The sequence below is a fragment of the Lutra lutra genome, chromosome 8 (assembly GCF_902655055.1).
Source record: "Lutra lutra chromosome 8, mLutLut1.2, whole genome shotgun sequence".
In the NCBI taxonomy this organism is placed as follows: domain Eukaryota; kingdom Metazoa; phylum Chordata; class Mammalia; order Carnivora; family Mustelidae; genus Lutra; species Lutra lutra.
Genome location: NC_062285.1, coordinates 141080837 through 141101821, shown reverse-complemented (window position 1 = coordinate 141101821; position 20985 = coordinate 141080837). Strand labels below are relative to the sequence as shown.

The 20985-nt window shown below is 60.5% G+C and overlaps 1 protein-coding gene across 1 annotated transcript in view; it reads left to right on the top strand.

The window, feature by feature from the left end:
* The first annotated feature begins 18209 nt into the window (after positions 1-18209).
* The window catches only part of WNT7B (Wnt family member 7B), a 48647-nt gene continuing 45871 nt past the window's right edge, over positions 18210-20985 (top strand). The window contains exon 1 of the mRNA XM_047743389.1: positions 18210-18677. Within this exon, the coding sequence (XP_047599345.1) occupies positions 18607-18677 (71 nt within the window). The 5' untranslated portion in view covers positions 18210-18606. The remainder of the gene's footprint in view (positions 18678-20985) is intronic.

Below are 20985 nucleotides of genomic sequence, written 5' to 3'. Positions count from 1 at the left end.
CTAAGTCATTGGCTTTAGGCTCTCTGGGCTTAAGGCCCCAGTCCCCATGTCACCTTCCCCAGGAGGGAAGCTTTGGCATTAAAACCTGATGCCTTCAAATTCTACCCTTGGAGTTGTCATTTGGGTAAATTGCCACTTTCTCTTTTAGCCTGGGCTGCTGGGAAGCTCTGAACTTAAGCCATGAGTACATCTCTGGCTCCACTTAGACTTAACTTCTTGTCCTCACTTTCTGTTCCTTTTTTATCTCCTGTTCTAATTACATGACTTGCGGCATCTTTGTTGCACCCCCAAATCTCTTCTGGGCAAGGCCCGACTCCTTTCTCTAGGCTTCTCAGCCCCAACAGCCCTCTGGATGCTCCCACCCCTGAGTGATATGGGAAAGCGTGGTGGCGGGGGCCCGAGACGCTCCTGCCCTGGGCTTGGGCTCAAATCCATGCTCCCCTCCTCTGTGTGGTGTGGGGACCCCCTCCACCCAGACCTGTGCTCACTCAGTGCTCAGTGCACATGGAAGCCTTCGAGGAGGAGGGGAACGCACAGGCAGAGGTTAAGCGGTACCTCTCTTCTCCATTTCTCTCTTCTCCTGTTCTGTTCCTCGGCGCGTCTCCTTCAGCCTGGCCCCGGGCTCCTGAGTTCAGCAGGCACAAAAGTGCCCCCCGTCCCCCGCCCCACACTGAGCTGCCTCTTCCCATCGGACGAGGCCCTCAGGTGGCACTCCAGGCCTCTGTCCCCAGGAGCCAAGGGGACAGGGCGATGGGGGATGGACAAAGTTCCAGGGGGCTGTGAGAGCCTGGGGGCAGGCGGGGACCATCGGGGGCGCTGCCTGCAGGAGGGAGCCTCAAATGGGAGCCAGAAGCTGAGTACAGGCAGCCAGGAGGAGGCCAGGTCGGGGAGAGCAGGTGGGAAGGAGGCTAAAGACAGATGAGATGAAGTGGATGGAGGCCCCCTGAAGCCAAGGAACCGAGAAAGTCCCTTGACCCTGACCTTGTGAGCTTACCTGCTGGGCCAGAGTGGCCTGTGTTGGCAAGGACCGGGAGGCCAGGCTCCCATGTGCCTGGGGACGAGGGAGCAGGTGGGAGGCTCAGGAGGGCTGTGCCTTCAGGGAGGCAATGGGGAGCCACAGAAGGTTATGGGGGGGCGCGTGTGCCAGGCCCTCAGATGCTCACACTGAACGCCCAATTCTGATCCGCTCATTTTCTCGGACTCTGATTCCTCGGACCGAGGGACATAACCATCCTTGCCTGCCCTGGGGGATGTGCCGCTCTCGCCCACACTGGCACGCACACCGGCCAGGCGGCCGCGGAGAGGAGGCAGATATCTCGGGGAGGGTCACAGAGATTCCTGCCAGCTCCTGACATTAAAATAGACTTTGGAAAGCAAATGGCTGAGACATTTTGAAAGAAAAACAATAAAAGAAGCTTCTAGAAGCCAGAGCCCCGGCCAACATATGTTCTTGTCCCAGACAGCGGCTGTGGGGGACTGATAAACGAGTGACCCTGAGAAGGCACTGCCGCGGGCTCGATGGGGTGAGGGGCCAGACCCGAGAAGTGTCGCGGAGCCTCAGGACAGGGCAGGGCTGGCCGACACCTGCTAGTGTCCTGGTCCTGGCCGGAGGAGCAGGTCCCCATTTCCAGACACCCTGAGGAAAACATGCCATCCCTGAGGCTTGTCTGGACAGACGGTGTCTGAGGCTGGACACCCCTGGCCGTGGTGCTGTCACAGGCAGGGGCAGCTGGAGAAGAAGCAGGACTCTGAGCTGACTCACTTTACCCTGTGGACCACCAGCATCGTGGGTCAGCAGAGCTCCATCTCCCAGGGCTGGACATGCCCATCTTTCCTCGAGGATGCTCTAGGGACAGAGTGCTCAGGGGGTGGGTCAGGCTGGGATGTGTCAGTCCCTGGAGCCCCCAGCCCAGAGTGCACCACGGGGGGCCAGTGGATGCCTGCAGGGTCCCAGGTTTGACCTGTGCACCCCCCTCCACTGATCCCCGGTCTCGGATGCAAATTCCCATGGGGCCAGGAACTGAGGCTCTGTGGCTACACTGGCTTAGTGGGAACCCAAAGCGTGGATTATTTTTCTTTGGGGAGGAGGAGGTGGCCCGTCCTGGAGACATTTCACTTGTAAATTAGGTCTTGGCATTTATCTCCCCTCTGTCTTGGCCCAGGAGTGGTCGCCATCTGCAGTTGGGATGGCAACGGTGGTTTGGTTGCCCACCCAGTTGTTGACAGGGTGGTCCTGGGGTGGGCCGAAAGGCAGGGATGGGATCTGACTCTGGGTGCCTCTGCTAGCAGGTGGGGGCCAGCCAGCCATGTCCAGCCTCCTCAACTTCAGGTTCTGGGGGGACCTGGGGGGTCACCCTCCCCCAGCCCCGATGTCCAGGCCAGGGAGTGGGGGCTGATCACAGAGAGTGGCGCCGCTAGAGGCTTCTGGGAGGACAAGGAGCCGGTCACTGGTTCACTGTCCCCACGCCCCGCCTGCCTAGAGCAGGAGCTGCTTCCGGCCTGCTGCGGCACAGACAATGCGCCAGTGGGGGAGGGGTGGCCTCGAGCCAGACCCCCCCACCCCTATCCCAGCCACACAGGAAGACAGTGTGTCCTGGAGTGAACCCGCAGCCAGGCACTGTGACTTCGGCTGCCAGATTCCCAGAGATGCTGTCTCCATTCGACTCAAACTGATTCCTTTCAGCTTTAAAATGATGAGGGGCCCTAGGACCCTGTCTGGGGGGGGCAAGTGGGGGGGCTTCAGAAAATCTCACCCTCCTCATCTGTGCCTCTTTCACAGTCGGTGCCCTTGGGTTATGCTGAACTTCTTTCTACCGCAGGGCCTTTGCATGAGCTGCGCCCTCTGCCTGACCTGCTCTCCTCCAGTCTCAGCTGCAGTGCTGCCCCATGGCTCAAGTTTGTCTCTGCCCTTGCAGTAGCGTCCCTCCCCATCAGGCTGTTCCTGTTAAATGTGCTGATGTGTTGGGCGCCTGGGTGGCTCAGTGGGTTAAGCCTCTGCCTTCAGCTCAGGTCATGATCTCAGGGTCCTGGGATTGAGGCCCGCATTGGGCTCTCTGCTCAGCCGGGAGCCTGTTTCTCCATCTCTCTGCCTGCCTCTCTGCCTGCTTGTGATCTCTCTCTGTGTCAAATAAATAAACAAAATCTTTAAAAAATTAAAAAAAAATGTGCTGATGTGTCATCCGCTACCTCATCGCCACACCAAACACGGGTTCTGAGCTGCGCTGGGACCTGTCTGTCTTGGTTCTTGCCCTAGCAGGGGGACTGCGTAAGTTCTCCCCAATCACTCCCACCCTGCCTTCCCTGCCCGAGGCCAACCTGGCAGTCCCCTCTACGCCCTGCAGGGCTCAGAGATCATGACCCCCATACCGCCCCCCCAAAGTGTGTTTGTGTCTCCACCCTGGAAATGCCCCCCGAGCCTGGGCCAAGGGAGCCGACAGACTCTCTGCAGAGTGCTCTGGGCAAGTCACCTGTGACCTCAATACAGACCAGCCCCACTCTTGGTGCAGCCCAGCAACAGGGGGCTGGTACTCTGGTGACCAGACGGGGTCCAAGCTGCTGGCCACCCCCCTCCTCTGTGACCCCAGGGCTGGCCCCTGTGATAGATGATTGCCCAGCCACCAGGCCTGTGGCCCAAGAGGCCAGCTGGCAGAGCCTGCTGGGAGCCTATGGAGCAGATGTTTACGGAGGAGCTGCCCTCCCGCCCTGAGGTCCGAGCCCCAGCCACAGTTCTGCCCAGCCTCCCTGGTCCCCTGTCAAGGACGCAGCTCTGTCCCAGGCCTCAGGCCCCGCCTGCTGCCCGCTGTCCCTTGTCTGTGGCCCTCAACCAGGTCCCCCAGCCCGCTGTGCCCATGCGCATCCCATACCCCTTGGGTTCTGCGCCCCACCCCACAGACTCAGCCAAGCAGGGCTGCCTCTGGGAAGCCCTCCGGGATCTGCCGGCTCTCTGCTCTCTCTGGCGTCCAGGACTCTTCCAGCACTGAGAAGGGGCCCGCAGCAGCTCTGACCAGCTTTCTCACCACTTAGAGTCGGCCCCATTGTTTGTTCCTCTTTTTTCCGAGGGGAAAGCGCTCCCGTTTTTGCCTCTTCTGGAATCTCCCACATCTCTTAGCATAAAGCCCGGCACACAGCACGCCGCCGGGAGGATCGTGCTCGACATACTGCTGAGTGAGGGAGCTGCGATGGGGGCGCGGTCCGTGGTCCTGAGACCGAGGGAGAGAGTGTGTGTGTACGCATGTGCGTGCACACCTGTGTGTGCAGAACGTGCGTGTGTGCAGGGTACGTGTGTGTCTCTCTCTGGTGTGTGTCTGTGTGTGGTGTGTGGAGTGTGTGGGGTGTGCACGTATGTGTGGTGTGTGTAAGGTGTGTGCGTGTGGGATGTGAGCGTGTGTCTATGTGTGTAGCTTCCGGCCCTTTCTCCCTCCCCCCCTCCAGTCTCTGCCACCATCAAGGAGGACCGTCTGTGTGTCCCCTGCTGCCCCGGTGTCCCCAGCCTCAGTAGACTCACACCTGCTCTGCTGGCCAACTCATCTTGCCCCTCACGCCTTCCAGAAACTTCCCCGAAGCACTGACTTCTCCCTGGCTCCGCGGCCCCTATCACTGCCCTAGCCACCACTGGGGACCTAGCTGGGCATCGCGTTCCCTCTCCCTCCAGACCACGAGGGAGAGCACAAGGTATTATCCGACCCCAGAAAGGCATGAAGCACAAGGAGACACTTCACATCCACTGGGAGGCTACAACAATCACGATAAAGATAAAACGCGGGGGACACTGACAAGAGAGCTCGGCGAAACCGGGGCGCTCCCGCGGGGGTGTCCAGGGCGCAGGCGCCGGGAATACAGTCTGGCAGTTCCTCCAAGACTGAAACACCGGGTGCCCGGGGGCCTCCACTGGTTAAGCGCGGGACTCCGGGCCTCGGCTCAGGTTGTGATTTCGGGGTCCTGGGATCGAGCCCCGCCCCAGTCAGGCTCCGCGCGGGGAGTCGGCCTGAGGGTCTCTCCTCTGCCCTCCCCCAGGGCTCCCGCTCGCAAACAAGTAAGTCTTAAAAAAAACAAAACAAAGAAGTGAAACAAGTGTCTGACCCGGGCCCCACGCGTGGTCAAACCCCAGGAGAGCAGAGAGCAGGGGCTTGGCCGCCCCCACGCACCCACGTCCCCCGCAGCTCCAGCCACAATGGCCCGGAGTGGACACCCCGCGGATGTGTCTGCCAGAGGAGGAAGGCAGGCGTGACACCTGAGCCATGTGCACCAATCTTCGTCAGCCATCTCGGGTGGCCTCTGGGAGTCCCGTTCCGCGCCCTCGGCCCCATGGGGGCCCCACATTCCGACACTCCACTCCTCCTGCCCACTGGGTCTCCGTGTCCCCCGTGGGGTGGGGGCGCAGCCGGAAGCTACCTGGGTCCTCGACATGTCCACCTCACAGCCCCCCACCCCCCGGCAGGCACCACCACGGAGAGGTGAATGCCGTGCGTGGGGGACACGGCTCTCTGGACGTCTGTCCCTCCAGCCGCGTCCCTGACTCACAGCCGGAGCCCACGGCCACATCCTTTCCCGGCTGCAGCGCGCCCTCTGGTGGGCACCCTGGGAGTTGGCGGGGACCCCGAGCAGAAACCAAGAAGGGGGCCGACTCCAAGGTCAAGGGCTGCCTGGGGACAAAGACTTGCAGCCGGAGTCTGGGGACAGGTCGGGAAGCACAGCGGGCAGGGTGCAAGGGGAGGCAGAGACGTCTGATTTCTCAGGCGTGAGTGCTGTGCCCCAAGGCACAGAAGGTGCTGCGAGCCCAGGAAGGGAGGTGTCACCGGGTTTGTCACCGAAGGACTCTGGGTCCGCATCTCACAGGGACCCACTTCCTTCTACTCACCTCTGTCCCCAGGCCGGGCCAGCCTTTGGGGACACTGTGGCCTAGACCTTATCCTGACTGTGCCCACGGGGGAGAGGGTGACCACACAGAAGGAAGAGGCCCCAGGCCCAGGACTGATGGGCAGAGCTGGGACGGGGGACACTGGGATTCATCATAAGAAAGAAGGAGCTGGTCCTCGGCCGTTTCTGGCAGGAGCTCCCCGGGAATTTCCCGAGTGCTCAGAACAACAGTCTTCTGTCACGGTAACGAGGAGGCTTGGTCCACACCTGAGGGTGGGGGCTGGTCCCCAGGAGACCCCACTTGGTGGTGGGTGAGGGGCTGGGGGTTTTCCGTCTCTGCCCTCCCCACCCCCTCCCTGACCCCTAGAGCAGAGTGGGGGGAGTGGAGGTCGGATGGGTCGCCAGGGGCCACTGAAGTCATCACTCAGGCCCAAGTAACTGAGTCAAGATCCCAGAGCACGTGCTGGGGGAGAGTGGGAGCAGGTGCAGGAGAGGCGTGCCCCCTCCCCACGCCCTGCCCTCTGCCTCCTTCCCTGGGGCTGCTGCTGAGCGCACCCGTGCCTGCAAGCCTGCGGTGTGGCGAGTGGGACGTTTCTTGGAGCTCTGTGAGCCCTGCTAGCAAATTCACGCAACCCAGGAGGGGGTCATGGGAACCCCTGACTTGTAACCATTGGTCAGAAGCACAGGGGACGATGGGGACTTGTGTCTGGCTTCTGAAGGTGGGGGGCAGATTTGTGGGACTGGGCCCTTAACCTGTGGGGCCCGACGCTGTCTCCTGGTGGACAGTCACAGCCAGTCCGACTGTAGGACGTCTGGCTGGTGTCCAAGGACCGCTTGGTGGGGGAAAGAACCCTCACATCAGAACTGGGTACAGAACTTTTTAGAGCATGACTGGGTCACCTAACCCTCTCCTCCAGTCACTTCCAGGGAAACTGAGACAGAAGTGGTTGCTCTTGTCCGGGGCCTAAACATGTGGGGGCAAATCCAGGTTCAAAACTGGACCCAGTGGGTGGAGAAGAGGTTTTCTTTCTTGTTATATTCTAAAATACTCCTCCACCATCCTCTCCGCCACTCCCTCCATCACTTGCCGAAGAAGGTCTCTGCACGGTCATCCCAGGCAACCCACAGTAGCCTGGCCATATGGTCATGCTTCTGTCCTTCTCCCACACACCCAGGCACCACTCTGGACTCAGGTTGCTGGGGGTAAGGCAGAGTGTGGGCGGTCACTAGCCCCAGATCTGCTCAGAGGCTTCTCTGGAAGGGACAGGGACAGTCTCTGCCCCTGCCACTTCGGGATCCAGGCTGAGATGAAGGGCAAAGGGGCTGCACAGACCAAGGGGAGGGAGCGTCTTAGGCTTACCTGGGGCAACCAGGAGGGCTCCTTGGAGGAGGTGCCAGCCACCTCAGTGGGCTGATGAGGGGCTGGGAGAGGCAATGTGCCCAAAACAGACCATGAGGGGTCACCGTACACAGTCTGTGGGGCTGGATGGGGTGGTGGGGGCTTGGGCCGGAGCCTCAGTGCAAGTGGGTTTGGTGAGGGTGGTGTGCAGGGACGGTGCTTCTGGGGACCACAGGGACGTGTCTGCAGGGACGCTATGGGGATAGGCAGTCATTATACCTTTTTAAAGATCAAAGCTTCTGAAGGAAACTTCTTGGAAGCTTCGCAGAGCTTCTGAAAGGAAGTCACTCACCAACACTGGAGGGCAACCAAGGCCCGCGTGGCCTCCCTCCTCAGCAGATGGACCTTATTCTTGTTCCCCTCCGTGTCTTTGCTCATGCTGGTCCCTAAGCCCAGAAGACTGTTCCCTGGGTGGTCCGCCTGGCTCATCGTTCAGGGCTCAGCAATGGCCACCCTCCTCCCGGAAGCCTTCCCTGAACACCCCTGTCTGGTGCAGGCCTCCTTGGGGTTCCCACAGCCCTAGGCTCGTGTCAGTTTCTGTGGCTCTCCCAGGGACCCCGCGGCTCTGGGCCCCCATCAGATGCAGCCGGTGGTCTCCCCGCTTCCTCCCAGCTGTCACTGGGGCTAGTGAATGAGCCTCTGTCCCAAATGATTGACAATGCTATGCTATCCCGGGGTTCCTCCACACTTGCCTATCCTGGACCACAGGTCCCAGAGGGAATAGTGAATATCTCGGGGCCTCAGAAAGTCTGCACCTCTATTTCTGGACTCATAAGAGGACTTCCCTGGCCACAGAAAGATACATCTGTCCCGTGGACCCTGTCAGGCAACCTGCCCCCGGGATGTATTTGCTTTACATAAGTATGTATGTGCTCTTGCTGCCGTCCTCCTGTGAAGGACTGGAGACCCGACATCATTCCATTCCAGGCCCATCTGTGCCCCCTGCAAGCTCTCATTCTAGCCACATTGGCTTGTAAGGTCTGGGTCAGGGTCAGTGTCCTCCACGGTGGGCTCTGAGGGAGGACCACGCTCAGATCTAACCAGCCAGGAACGCAGTAAACCATGTGTGTTCCAGGCACGTTTCTGCACCGGGCTCATTCCCGCCCCTGACATCCTCCCCTGGCTGTGTCCGGGCTCCGAGGAAACAGGCCCCACAAGCCCCAGCCTTTACAAAGGGAAGGAGGCGTGAGATTGAACTTGGCCTCCTGCAGTCAGGCATCTCTGTGCCCTGTGTCGGAGCCGCCACTCACCTGGCGGGGAGGGCAGAGGCACCATGAGGACAAAGGTGGGATGGAGTGAAATGCAACGGGGCGTCCGCATGGCCGGGCAGCGGGACAGGAAACAGGGCACGCTGGCTGGACCCACTTTCCCAGAGGTAGGGCTCCCCCTCTGGGAAACAAGATTTGATGGGCCAGGGCAGGTCCGTCACCCCACCAGGGCAGGTCCGTCACCCCACCCATTCATTCATTCATTCATTCATTCATTTGTTCACCAGTATGGGAATGCTGCCCAGATTTTGGGGGCGGGGGGAGTCATGGGACATTAGGGCTGGCCAAGGCCTCAGCTTCGGTAACAACCTCCCATTTCACAGCTGACCAAACTGAGGCCCAGAACTTGAGCTGCAGAGGCATTTCTTGGGCCAAGCCTGGATGCTGACAGCCTGGAAGCTGCCGTCGGGTGGCCTGTGTGTCTCAGGCTGAGAGGAGGAGTCCCCGTGGAGGGGGGCATGCTGAGGGGTGGAGTCAAGGCCCCCACCGCCCGGAGTCCCTGCACTGGGCGATGTGTGCAAGCAAGGAAATCCACGTGAAGGCCGGGGACCCCAGTCCGTGGGTAGGATGCTGGATTGGCGTGCGACAGCTAAAGGAGGGGTTATGGTGCAGGAAGCCCAGGAGGCCCCCTTGGATGCTGAGGCCAGTACACTGGGGTGTGAGTCCTGGCTTGGTCACCGGGTGACCCTGGCAGCTTTCTCCCTCCTTGGGCAGCTGCTCTCTTCCCACCCTTAGAGCACAGGCTCTGACCTGATATTGACTGTGAGTCAAGAGGGGGCATGGAGGCCACGTCCCAGGTGTCCTCACAGTCAGCGGTCAGCTCTGGGGTCATGGCTCTTGGGGCCTGAGACAAGGAACGAACACCCCATTCATTCTGGGAGGTCAACGTGGCAAGCGGGAGTATGGTTACCGTTGCAATAACATTTCAGTTAATCCAGCTTCTTAAGGGCGAGTCCCGGCTCAGTTTCCCAGTCCCCCAAATGGTCGGCCAGTCACTCCCCGCGTGGCTGGGGAAGCTGGTGACTCAGTCCTGGTTTTGAAAGACTACACCTGGTTTCGGAGGCACGGAGGGTACGGGAAGTTAGATGGAGCAGCTCACGGACGAGGAGCAGAGAACAGAAGTGCTTGCGTTAGACCACGAGCCTCTCTCCCTCACCTCCCCAGCCCTGCCTGCCTCAATGGCTTTGACTGGAGCAGCCCAGCGTGCGTCCTACTCAGCTCTCTTCTTGAGAACAGGAATGGCTGGGAGCGGGGGTGGGGTGGGGTGTCCGCCTATTCCTTTATCCTTCAGCACAGAATTCCCAGACCTGGCTGCAGGCTAGGCTGAATAATCCATATTAATAATAATAATAATAATAATCCAGGGAGGAGGTCTGAATAATCCGTTGCCCACAGGCTGGGTGGATCCAGGCAGGGGACATCTGAGTAGATCACAGGGTGGGGAGAGGTTGGTGACCATCTCCCCATCTGCCTTCATAACAGAGCTCCAATTTTAGCTGGGTGTAATACTGCTCAGATAAAAGACTACATTTCCCAGCCTGCCTTGCACCTAGAGCTAGCCATGTGACCAAGTCCTGGCCAGTGAGAAGTAAGTGGGTGTGTCCAGGAACCAGGCGAGGCATGCCCTTCTTTGGTCCTTCTTCCATCTTGCGGCCTGGAAAGTAGCTGTGATGGCAGAGCTCTAGCAGCCATCTCACACGCAGAGGTGAAGGGACACATGCTTGAGAAGGCAGAGGGAGGAGCTAGCAGGAGTCTGGGTCCCAGGTGACATGTACCACCCTTATCCTAGTCCTACTTTTCCTACTTCTCGACTTCTTTTATGAGAAAGAAAAGTACACCTGTGTCTTGCTTAAGCCCTGCTGTCAGGGTCTGAGTGGATCACGTGGTACCAGCAGGATGACTGGAGCTGGGGCCACACCCTCCAGACCCAAAGCTGGGAAAGGCCTAGCGGGGCCTAGAGGCCTAGAGCGGCCCATAGAAACACAATACGTGGTATGTTGGGGGTGGGTACGTCAGGCACTGGGTGTGGAACCTGCATCCTCCACTCAGAAAAGTCCAAGCCTTGTATCTGCCCGATCTGCCCCCACCTCCCCCAGCGGACATGGGCAATGACTGGAGACACGACTCGGGGGAAGGGTGCTACCTGGGTCTAGCAGGTGCGGGCTTCAGGACACAGCAGCGACCCCCACCACAGAGAGTGATCCAGACCCGAACGCCCATGGTGCTGTGGCTGAACACCCCCAGCTTCCTCGGGCAGCCGCATGTGTACTGTTTGGCCTTTGCCTAGGACACGGTCCAAGGTGCTGGCCTGGCTTTCAGCGTCTTTCATGGCCTGATCCCTCCTAACAGCCCGAGACGTCACTGGTCAGAGCTGGAAAGGAATTCCAGATGGGGAACAGCATGGAACAGCAGGGAAACGGCCCAGAGGTAGGGCCGCAGACTGCTGCCCCAGATTCCAGGCTGAATGGCTTTGGGGGGTGCATAGCAAGAGCCCAGAACACCCAGGGCACAAATGGCTGGCCTTGGGGGCGGGGAGGGGGTGAGGGAGAGCTGGTGAACTCCAAGTACTTCCCGTCATAGGAATGAGTCTCTGGTCCAAGGTTTCCAAGTTTCTGTTTGTGGTCTGCTTGTTTTTCTCACATTAGGAAAGGGCCTTGAATTTTTCTCAGTGTCCCGTTGGCATCTTTGGAGAGACACCTGTGGCCTTTCTTCTGTGGCCTACTGATGGAACGTGCAGCGGCAAGTTTCTGGGGCTGCACCGCCCTCCAGGCCCCGAGCCCCACCCAGTCCCCCCTGTGGCTCAGTTCCCTCCTCAGGGCTGTGCTGAGGTTGAATGAATGAATGGATCCTGTCCTATACGTTTGTGTTAAATGGAACATTTGTGATGTGTGGTGGACTCTGGTTCTCCTCTTGCCTGGCACTCACTCGCCTCCTTCCATCTTCCTCGAGGGGCCGCTGCTTCCCCTTTCTGAGTCTGTGCCTTCTGGATGAGAATGACCGCAGCCTGGGTTCCAAAACCCCATGGGACCCAGGCCCATGCTTTCTGCTGCGACCACAGTGCCCATGACCCAGGCCAGACTACACACAAGCAGTGACAGGCCATCTTGTGGTGCTGCTGGAAGGCGGGAAAGGGAGCTCTTTCCCTTGCCGTTGTGAGTGCCAAGACAGAGGCCTGAGCTGGTAGGGGCCACTGGGCAGGGTGGAAAGGGACTGCCTGAGGCTGAGGCTAACTTCTAGGTGAGCAGAACCAAGGGCAGGAGAAACAGAAATCACTGGTAACTTCATCTGAGCCCTGGATGCAGCTGTACCTGAAGCTCCCCTTGCCTTGGAAGCTCCAGTTACAAGAATCACTGGTTCTCCTTTTCCATTCCTTACAGTGTGGCTTCTGTTATCTGTGATGGCAAAAGTCTGACTAATACAGGGGTCAGCGAGCACTGGCCTGGGGTCAAATGCCCAAGCTAAGAGTGGGTTTGACGCTGTTACAGAGCTGTAAAGAAAGTGAACGTATTAGAGAAGACTGCGTGCCCGCAAAGCCAGAGCGCTTTGCTGTCTGGTCCTTTACGGAAGAAGTCTGCCGCATCCTGGATTAATACAGTTCTTATCAAAATTCTTACTCTCAGGACGTGGATCATCTTTCCTTTTGGGGTGGGAGAAAAAATTAGAGCCCGAGGAGGGCTTTGACTGCCCTCTGCAAACGTGGTGTAGGTGCCCTCAGGGTGATTTTCACTGAGGCCAGCTCCCACTCAAATACCAATATCAGCACTTTTCTTTCTTTCCACACTCTCTGCCCATCACTGCTCCCACCCTCTGTCCTGCGGGGCTTCCAAGTGTCCTGGGTCACTGAAAAGAGGGAGGGGAAGTTGTTTGCACAGGGACATCCGGGAGGGAGTGGAAATCCTGGGCCCCAGGCAGACAGATGTCTTTCTAACGGACGGTTCATGGACCATGTGCTGGCAGGTGCTGGGAACTGGTGGAAGGTTCCGGATCCGAAGCAATGAGAACAAGAGGTACTGTAGTAGGGTGACCAACGTGGCCTGGCTTTCCTAGGACTGTATGGTTTTAGAACTGGAAGTCTCTCATCCTGGGGACCCCTCTGTCCTGGGATGGTCGGTCATTCATCTGAACAGTAACTCTTTCTCCCGGGCAAGCGTACGGCATTCTCTTGAAGCGTGTCCAAGCAACACTTCGAAGGCCGGCCCCCGCTGTTCCCAAGTGTCCTCCCAGTGCTGGCCCCTAGTCCTTGCCCCCTTTCTGCCTTTCTGGTCCCAAATCCCCAGAGTCCCATGTCCTTTTGTCTCCGGCTCCGCCAGCCCGTGGCCTTTGTCCAGTAGGTGGCGCCAGTTCTCTCTCCATCGCGCGGTGATGCTGTAAACTCCTCCCTTGCTTTTCTTAGACCCTCACTTTGACTTGCAAAAGCCGGAGCGGGAAGTCTCAGAACTAAACAGGGACAGTTTGTCCTCCTTTCCCTCCCCCTGTAACAGTCCGACTTCCCTTTGGGGGCAGGTGCAGGCCTCTGATGACTGAAGGTAGATCACCTACCTACAAGCCATCCTTGACTACGGGGCTTCGCCTGGACTTTTATTTTCTGTCTTGCAGTAACTGTGTTAGCGGGCAGTGGGGGCAGCTCATTGGAAGCCACTCTAAGCTGGAAGTCTGAACAGGGGCTCTGGGCCATGTCTCCTGTCCCCGAGACCGAGTTGTTGGTTCCCTGTGTTCAAGTGGCACGTCAGGGAGAGTCAGCCTGCATTGCCAGGCAGGCGAGGTCCGCATTAGTCAGGGTAAGTCAGGCTAGCCGCTGTAACAACTTCCCCGTCATGGGGGATGATACAGTAAAGGTCCATTTCTCTCTCGAATCACAGTTCAGCCCGGGTTGGTGGGGTTCTCTCTGTGCCTCGGTCTGTCCGGCCGCTGGAATTTTAGGCGGTGACACCTACCTGATTGTTGACAGGTGGAGGACAGCCTGTCACCAAGTTAACAATGGGTGATGCTTGCCTCTGCAGGGGCCAACCTGACCCCTACCACCTTCGAGCTGAGCAGCAAGTTTGTTCCAAGGTGGCCCTGAGCCCGCCGGCAGACGCGTCACATCCCAGATCCGGAACTTCTGCGGAGGTCAAAAGTCGCAGGGTGGCCTGCACGTTCTGTTCGTGGTGACAGACACTGGCTCCAAGCGCTCACTCCTTCTAGTTCTCGGGGCCCCTGGGCACCCATGCAGTCCTGTGAAGCTCCAGGACTTGTCTGGGGAAGGGGGTCCTCATTTTCCACCACCACCCTGGGGAAAGGGGGAAGCTCGGTCTGCCCTTCTCCAGGGGAGCCCTCCGCGGCACACTGGGGTTGTCAGGAAGGCTCCTGGGAAGGCTCTCTCAGGCTTACGCTGGAGCTCATCTGTCTCTCACAGCCTCTTCTCCCAGATGGGCTCTGGTTCCCACTCACCAGAAGGTGCTCTGCCCTCCCACCAAGGGGGGCTCCTCCCCACAACCGCCACCCCCCCGACAGGGGCTCTTGAAAACCTCATGTACAGAGAGGATCTGGGATGTGGGCTCAGAATGTTCAACTGTTTCTGTATTTGTCCAATAGGAGTGTTCCCCAAATGTGCTGATCTCCGGAGTCACCTGAGTGTTTACTAAACACGCAGGTTCCCAGACCCCTTCCCCAGGACCAACCTGCAGAAGTAGGTCTGGAGTCATCCTAGGGGTTGGCTGCTCAGGCAAGCTGGGGACACTCCATTCAGGCCCACTTTGAGTGGGTCTCTCTCCCTTGTGAATCTTCAATAGCTCCCCAGTGCCCTTGAAATTGAGTCCATGTTCCTCGGCATGGCATTCGGGCTTCTCTGTCTGAGCCCCTGTCTCCTTCTGGTTTCATCTTTTACTTTGCTCCACGACTTCCCAGCACCCAGCAGCCCTTGCTCATACAGTTCGATCATTTGGATTTCTGTTTCCCTATCTCTGCATGTCCAAATTGTACTGTATTGATTTCATGCTGCTGTGTGGTCAATCGCCACAAGTGTAGCAGCTTAAAACTACATGCATTTGTGACCCCACAGTTCTGTGCTCAGAAGTCCGGCGAGGTGTGGCTGATTCTCTGCTCCGGGTTTCACAACATGGAAACCCACATGTGGACAGGGCAGGAGCTCAGCTGGTGGCTTAGGGGCAGAATTAGGTCCTGTGACTGTAGGCCCGAGTTCCCCAGTCCATTGCAGCTGTCAGCCAGGGGCTGCTCTGAGCTCCCAGAAGCCATCTGCATTCCTTGCCATGAGGCCACGAGAATATTCTCTGCTTTTAAGGGCAGGTAGGATTAGGTCAGGTGCGCTGGGATGATCCTTTTTGATGAACTCAAAGTCAACTGATTAGTAACCTTATCACACCTTTGCCATGTACAGGAATGGGTGTGATATGTTGTCATATTCCTGGTCCCAGGGATTAGGGCAGGACATTTTTGGGGGCCATTAGAAATTCCACTACCACAAATCTGTTCCTTTCCAGGTCCTTCTCATGTACCTCACTACCCCAGGGGTTTGCCCAGTGCCGCTGGGACCTTCCTCCGGGCCTGCTGTCCTCGGGCCTCGTCCCACACTCTGCTCCCTCACTGAACTGGGGATTCCCCACATCAGGATGGGGGCAGTGTGCCCCGTATCTTCCACTCCATGGGGCACAGGCCGCGTCTCCCTGGTGGTTGAGACGTGCAGTGGAAGGAGCCCAGTGTCTGGGCCTGATGGGCCTGGGTTCGAGTTCCAGCTTCACCAACCGTGTGACCTTGGCCAAGCACTTCGTTCTCTATCTTGGTTCCTCATTTTGTGCAATAAGTGTGATAACTCCGTTGCACAAGGCTGTGTGAGGTCCCATAGTTGGGGACCCGCTCCTTGTCTAGACTGTGCCCAACACACAGCCCGAGTTGTGGGGGCTCAAGAAACACTTGTCAGTGAAGCAGGAGAAAGGCAGCAAGAACGGGGTGTGGCCAATGCTGGAGAGGGTGCTTGAGCCCCATCTCAAGGTTGAAAGGACTCGATATCCCGTCCCTGCTCTCCATGGCTTGTAACATTATGGGTTGTGGATGTCGGCTGCTTCCTGGAAAATCATCTGTTCCTTTGACAATTGCTTGTTGAACACTTGACTGAGCGAGAACCAAAGCAGATGTGAAGATGGCCCCCATGGAGCTTATAGGCTAGTGATAGGGAGCAAGTAATGGCATATTGTCTTCAGTGTCACAAAGGGAACAGCAGATTGTTAGGATAGAGAATACCAGTGAATATGTTTGGGAAGAGGAATGTGTGGGCCCCTCCAATTTGTGATATTTACTCTGGGGTCACAAAGAACCTGGGGAAGAGCACTGTGCTAGAAGGGACGGTCAGTGCATAGGCTCTGGGGCAGGAACTAGTTTGGTGTTTTGGTATGTACGTGAGGGTGTGCACCCGTCCACACACACAAACACACACGGGAAGGGGATTCGCAGAGCTCTCCCCACCCCAGATTCCCCCAACCTTGAAGCTATTCAGAGACTCCCCTGGAGACAGGGAGGAGGAATCACAGACTGTTGAGGAAGCGACTCAGAGGTCTTGAACCCAGCCCCGCCATACCCGCCCTCCCGACGTTTGCCCCGCGCCTCCTGCCAGACGCGGCCAGCAGGGGGCGGCACGACGCAGCGACACAGTCCCTCCGCCTGCTCTACGTCCGGCCCTCGCGGGGAAACTGAGGCACAGAGAGACAGGTCGAGACCAAGCGAACTCAGGGGTCCCGCCCGCTCGCCCGCTCGCCCGCCGCAACTCTCTTCTCCCCACCCTACCGCACCCTGCCCGGCTGCTTCCGGAGCCAACTCGACCCGAGGCCGGGATCGGACCGGGGTGGGCGGCGGTGGGCGCGGCGCGGTCGCTAGACCTGAGCAGGGAAGCCCGCCGGCGCCCCACAGCTCCTGAGGATCGCCGCATGGACCGACGCTGGGACCGGGGCTGTGGGGCCGCGGGGTGGTCCGCGGACTCTAACAGGGTCGGGGACACCGCTCGCCTCGCAGCCTGGCGTCCGGCCTGGCCCGGCGGCCCGCGACGCGGGGCCCCGCAGTGCTGGCTCGGACGCACCATCCGAGCGTCCGCGGTGTCGCCGCCGGGTGGCAGCATCCGCCCGCGCGCCCGACTCCTCCCGCCGCTCCCCACCCCCAGCGGGCCCCGCTCCTGCCGCCGGCGGGTAGGGCTCCTCGCCTCCCTCCGGTTCCAGCGCTCCGTTTCCCATTCTCACTGAACGGGATGTCCGGGGCGCAAGGAACACTTTGGGCGAGGTTGACACGGTCCCTCGACGTCTCTCTGTGCCTCAGTTTCCCTGCCCGTGATTACTCACCAACGTTTCCACCTGGGAACCCTCCCCATCCGCCTGGCCTCCAGTCGAGGGGCGGAGGAATGGCCTGCGCAAAGGTTTAGGGACTTGAGAAGGATTAAGAGGGAGTGGGGCAGGGAGTTGAGCCGGAACGCAGGGGTGCAGGTAAGTAGGTTCTGAGTTAGGCTTCCCCCCACTGGGGCTTGGCGAGGTGGGACTCAGGGTGGCTGGAAACAATTGCCCCTGCCCTACGCCCACCACAGCGAGTCTCCCTCTCACTGGCCCTCAGGAATTAAGCGCTTCCCAGTTCCATCCACTCCCCCAAGAGTGGCATGCTTGAAGGAGTCCAGGGCTGAGATCTCGCGGAGCAGCAGAGGAACCTGGCCAGGACAGCCGTTAGGTGGCTGGCCCTGGCCCCTCAGGAAAGACAGAGCTCTGTTGGGACAGGGTCTGCCGGCCGGCCACCCACTTGCCCAGGGCTGTGCCGAGCAGGACCGCTGGGGGTGTGCAAGGTGCGGCAGCCAGGTAGACCCCGAGCTCTCGGCTCTGAACGTGGACACTGAGCCCGACACTGCAGAGGAGACTGAGCAGAGGCAGTGGGAGAGGCGAAGCAGGGAACCCCTGGGGGTGGGGAGCCTCTCCCAAAGCCAAGGGGGTCCCTCAACATCCTCCTATCCACCCCCATCATGGTGCTTAGTCCTACGGCTTCTACAGGATTCTTGGCGAGCCATCCGCCTGCATCCGTCTAGGCCTGTCTGTCCCTTCCCTGTCCCCTCTGGGGTAGTCTCTCCAGCAGCAGTGCTGACAGGTGGGGGTGACCCTGGGTGCTGGGGGAGGGCTCCATGGAGGTCTGCAAGGGAGCTAGCGATACTTGGGCTAAGGGTGTGGCCCAGGAGGACCCCAAGAGTGTAATTGCTGGGGGGAGGGGAAGCGCCGCCAAGAACGCCTATGGGGGTGGGTGGTATCGGCCTCCCCCCCCCCCCACTAGAGATTGGAAGAGAGTGGGCACTGCGATCTGCACCAGACGTTCACCTGCGTCCCACCCCCACCTCCTTGCCAGCATAGAGGCCAGGGCCACCGCAGGTGTCTCTTCCGAGATGTACCCTCCCCTGCGGCCCCCCCCCCAACTCCGCACACACAATTCCCCTCCTCCTGACCAGTCCCAGGAGACCGATCCGAAGGGAGCGGGCCTGGGGAGGGGTGTGTGTGTTGGGGGGGGGATGTGTTTGTGTGTCACGGGGGAGGGAGGAGAAAAGGGAGGGGAGAGCCCGGGAGCGAGGGAGAGAGAGCGCGCGGCGAGCGAGGAGGGCGGGCGGGAGGCGGATCCTCCTACCTGGGGCGCGCTCGTTCTCTCGCAGCTCGCTTGCCGGGGCCGCGAGTCACCTGGGGAGGCGGACAAGTGCGGACACATTGGCCGCGGCGGCGCTCGGCGAGGCGCGCACGGCCCCAGGCGGCTGCGCCCAGTAGAGGCAGCGCCCGCCCGCCCGCAGAGCTCGGGCCCGGTCCCCGCCGGCGCTGGTCTTGTCCTGCGATCTCTCAGCCCGGCTCCGAGGTCGCGGTTCCCGGCCCAGGTCACTACCCGGGCGCACGCGGCGGCGGCGGCAGCGGCGCCCCGGGCTCACCATGGTGGCAGCGCGCGCCGAGTGCTCGCGCGTCGCCGGCCGCCCGAGCCGCAGCGCTGGCTGAGAGCGGTTCACCGAAGCCCCCTGCCCTTGCCGGTTCCCCGCCCCGCCCGCGCGTCCCTTCCGGCCGCCGCTGTCTATGGCGCAGCCCCCCTCCCTGGATCATGCACAGAAACTTTCGCAAGTGGATTTTCTATGTGTTTCTCTGCTTTGGCGTCCTCTACGTGAAGCTCGGGTGAGTATCCCCGCGGGCAGGGGCCGTAGCCCCGGGTAGGGGCAGCCAGGAGGAACCGGTTCCAGAGGGTCCCGGCGGAGACCTAGGGCCTGAGGAAGTACAGGAGGCTCTTGGGGATCCGGGGCTGGCCTGCGTGTCGGACCCTCGCCCCGGCCCAGCAGAGACGCCCCCAAACCCCACCAACGGCAGGTACTCCCGAAGTGCCCCGAGTCCCGGGCCGGTGGAAGGGGAGCGGGGCGCGCAGGCGGCGGCGGCCAGGCTCGCGGGTAGCGGCGAGCGTGCCCGGCGCGTACTTTCACCTGTTTGGGCTCCAGGCCCTGGGGGTGGGACGCGCCTTCCCTCCCCCGGGCTGCGCTGGGCGCCGAGCCCGGGCCGAGCGCTCGCCGTCTGGAGGGCGCGCCGGGGCCAGGAGCCGGGGGCGTCGGGCGGCCGGGGAGGCCTGGGCGGGCGGGGGGCGAGCACCCGGGCCGCGAGCCCGCGGGGCCGGGGCACCTGCCGGGGCCCTTCGACCCTATCCATCACCCGGACGTGTTGAAATTGCCTTGACAACTCGTCCGGCTGGCTCAGGATGGGCCGCGCGGCGGGCCCGGCGCCTCGGGCTCGGTCCGGGGCCCGAGCCCCCGCCCGCCCTGGGCCCTCGGCCCGGCCCCCTCTCGCCGCGCTCCCCCTCGCGCGGCCCGGCGGGCGGGCGGGCGCCCGGCGGGCCGCGCTCACTGCTCGCTGCAGTAGGTGCTCCGAGTCGTATTTCCACATTCCTGAACCCAGCCGAGTCCTTACCTGTTGGGCTGCGATCTCCTTTAGACAGAAGCTGTCTCGGCCCTGCTCGAAGTGGGGGTGGGGGGGCGATGTGACCGTGAAGGGGGTGCGGTGCACCTCGCTGGGGGGGGGGGGGGTCGCCCACGGCCCAGGCCCAGCCGCGCTGTGCGCCCCTACTGTGCACCAGTGGCGGCCTCTGGCCGGAGCACAGGCGGTGAACAGGCCGTGGGGAGGCGGAGACGCGGCGTCCCAGGCTGAGAGGTTAGAAGCACCACCTGAGAATCATCACCTCCGTCTATCGCCGGTCCCTCTGTCGCCCCCCTCCACCATTTTATTGATGGGGAAACTGAGGCCCAGCGAGCAGGGACTGAGGCCTGGGACTGCAGAGGCAGGGCGGGAAGACCCCCTCTAGCCTCAGTTCAGCAGGCCTGGGCTGGTGAGCCTAGGGCTGCTGGTGGCTCTGTTTACTGTTGGTCTGTGCAGGCTGTGTTCTTGGGTGTTCCATATGGAGGTGAGGGAGCCGCACTGTCCCCCAGGGGCTGGGGGATGGGAGGGAGGCACTGTGTCCCGAACCCAGCAGCACTGCAGTGTCTCTCCCTAAAGCCCCCAAAGTCATGGGCATATTGAGGCTCTCCCTGGTCCTCAGCACCAAGGCCTTGTCCGCTCCTGGCCATCCTAGAGTTAGGTCCCCGTTTTAAGGATCAGGAAACTGAGCAAGGGAGGCCAAGTCACTTGTCCCCAAGAGTAAGAGGCAGAGCTGGGACTGGCTCTGGCCTCCACCGCTGACCCCTCCTCCTAGCACCGGCACCCATTTCTTGACAGGAGTCATCCAAAAGAACAGCCCTCCGCCCCCCAGCTTGTGGGAAGCGCTCTAGGACCTTTCCCTCCCCACCCCAGGCAGCAAAAGGGGCTCAAGGTGGTGCCTATCCTGGGCTCCCAGGGCTGGTTGCGGAGCTGAGAGACCTATGTGATGGACCTACTGACCTCCAGACACAAAGCAGCTTCCCTCTCCGGTCTGTAAATGGGACTGCGGCTCTGGCCATCCTGAACACGGTGGTGGCCTGTGTCTGACTAGAGAGAGACAAGCGAGGGAGACCCAGCCTGTGTGCAGGCCTCTCTGGGAGCCAGCAAGAGAGCCAGATGCTGCCTTCTGCCTCCACTCAGGGACCCCAGGGGGCAGCTCTTCCCCCTGCTGTGCTGCCTAAAACACATGCTCCTGGGGAGCAGAGGAGAAAACCAAGGCTCCAAACACCCTGCGGAACCACGTCTGGGAAAGCTAGGGAGCCACTGGGATCCACTGAGGAGAGCGGACTCCACCTGGGTCACTACACAGCCCCTGGCGGCCCACCTTGCTGGGTGGGCGTGGGGCGAGTGTGGCTTGCTGTCTTTGCAAGCCATCTTGGTTGCACAAGGGGGGGGGCAGTTGGGCCCAGATGTGACTAGAGGGGTAATGACTTGGGAGTGAAGTACATCCAGAATAAGGTTTGGGCTTCATTCCTCCCCCTCACTCCTCATTGGCGGCTTTGGATGGGTGCTTTAATCTCCCAGTCTG